The sequence below is a fragment of the Poecilia latipinna genome, unplaced genomic scaffold (genome assembly GCF_001443285.1).
Source record: "Poecilia latipinna isolate Pla-1442-1.1 unplaced genomic scaffold, P_latipinna-1.0 Scaffold1819, whole genome shotgun sequence".
In the NCBI taxonomy this organism is placed as follows: domain Eukaryota; kingdom Metazoa; phylum Chordata; class Actinopteri; order Cyprinodontiformes; family Poeciliidae; genus Poecilia; species Poecilia latipinna.
In genome coordinates, this window is record NW_015114435.1 from 169540 (window position 1) to 171561 (window position 2022).

The 2022-nt window shown below is 40.8% G+C and overlaps 1 protein-coding gene across 1 annotated transcript in view; it reads right to left on the reverse strand.

Moving 5' to 3' along the window:
• kcnq2b (potassium voltage-gated channel, KQT-like subfamily, member 2b) overlaps positions 1–2022 on the reverse strand; it is a gene marked incomplete at its 5' end in the record, with an annotated part of 17600 nt that overhangs the window by 9881 nt on the left and 5697 nt on the right. The window contains one exon of the mRNA XM_015014465.1: positions 1038–1244. Coding sequence (XP_014869951.1) covers positions 1038–1244 — 207 coding nt within the window. The remainder of the gene's footprint in view (positions 1–1037; positions 1245–2022) is intronic.

Consider the following 2022-nt stretch of genomic DNA (forward strand, 5'->3'; position numbering starts at 1 on the left):
CTGCTGCCCCCTGCTGGCCTGGAGCAGCAGATCTGCTGTAGGACTTGAGGTCAGCCGTTTAATGTTTTGAAGCTAAATGCAGCCAACATGGACGGAGACCAGGAGGTCCCAACAGGCCACGTCCGACTGTGATCAGTTCAAACTGGTTCTGACCTTTGACCCCTGATGATGACAGCTGATCTGTTTCCTCTGCAAACCTTCTCCCACTTTCATCCAAATGAATCAACTTTATCTGCTTTTTATGAATTCGGTGCTGGAACAGAACCGACTGGACCTCAGGTATGAGGCGCCCTTTTACATCTTTTACACTGTAAAAAATTAACAGCAATATTTTTGATTTATTGAGCCTCTCATGGAAAAAAAATGTGGGTGTTCATTTTTCATGGTCATATTTTCATCATGTTATTCATGAATAAATAATATTAAATATCAGAGTTACAAACTAAACATCACCATTTAAATATTTAGACTAATAACTATTTAACTTGTAAATTCAACATTTAGTAGTTAGGAAGCTAAATAATTAGCATCCAAACTGAACATTTAGTAAAAAAAATATTTATTTTCAAATTAAGCATTTAAAATTCAGATTCAAATATTTATTTTTAAAACACATTTTTTAGCTTGTTAACTAAATATTTAGCTATAAGACTAAATCTTTAGGTTGCTAGTTAAATATTTAGCTCGGAACTAAATGTTTAGGTCCAGGCTAAATATTTAACTAATATGCAAACTGACATGCTAACAAACAGAAGTGGAATATAAAGTAAAAGCTGTTTTAAATATTTTGTTTGGAACCTTGTAATTCATAAATTACAACGTAATTTATAACTTGATGAAATATGATACAAATATGACTTTGAAAAATTAACACACATTATTTCTCCATGAGAGACTCCATAAATGAAAATATTTATTTAAATTTTTCACTGTCGTTTTGCAGACGCTGACTCTGGGATAATCTGGTGTGTTGAGACGCAGCTGTCGCCCCCCGGTGGCCACACGGTGCGCAGCAGTTTGAGGTCAACCTGCCTCACCTTCAGAGTTCTGGCGGGACGCTGCTCCTCGGATCCTGAAGGCCTGCCGGGTCCGGCTGCGTTCCCCAAAGCTCCAGCTCTTTGGAACCTTACTGGGACTGTCATCCAGACTGGGCTCCATACTGGGAGACCGACGCAGCGCCTGGACGCCCCCCGGGGTGCTGGGGCCCACTGCCACGCCGGGAGCCACACTGCCCGGAGGAACCACTGCAGACAGCAGAGCAGACCTGCATGATGCGCTGGCAGAAAACACACTGAAAAGTGCGGCCTGTCACTCTGATCATTCAAAACATAAAGGCAGTGGTGGGACATAGCAACTGCTTTGTTACTATGCAGTTTTCATGTCTCTGTACTTAAAGGAGCAGTATTATATAAAATCAACTTTTTCATCTTTCCATCATGTTTGAATGTTTTTGACTTATTAATAATCAGGGCCGTGCAGCGGCCTTTGGGGGTTTGGGGGCTCAAAGTTACAAAACGGCACATTGAACAAGATCTTGAAACAACGTACAACAACAACAACCCATATTAATCAAGAATCTAATATTTAATCAGATTATTCTAGATCATTGTCATCATGTGGGGACAATGCAAAGCAGATACAGTCCATGTTTCCCTGATTTAATGTTTCTGTTTCTGCTGAGCTGATCTGAGACTGAAGCTGTGAAACAGACCAGAGGAGAGAAGGTCAAAGGTTATGAAGCTATGAAATAAGAACAGTTACTAAATAAATCCTTATAATATCTGACTGTTTAACCTCCATAGCAGCTTGACTGCAGACTGATTTAAAGATCAAAAAGCTCAGAGGATGACTCTACATTAGTTTTCTATGTTAAACCTCTAGATCTAGAATTATAAGACTGAGATATCAAGGCAAAGAAAACTCAGTAGCTGCTGGTAGGGGCCATCCAGGGGCCCTCCAGACATTCAGGGGCCCTCCAGACATCCAGGGGCCCTCCAGACATTCAGGGGCCCTCCAGACATC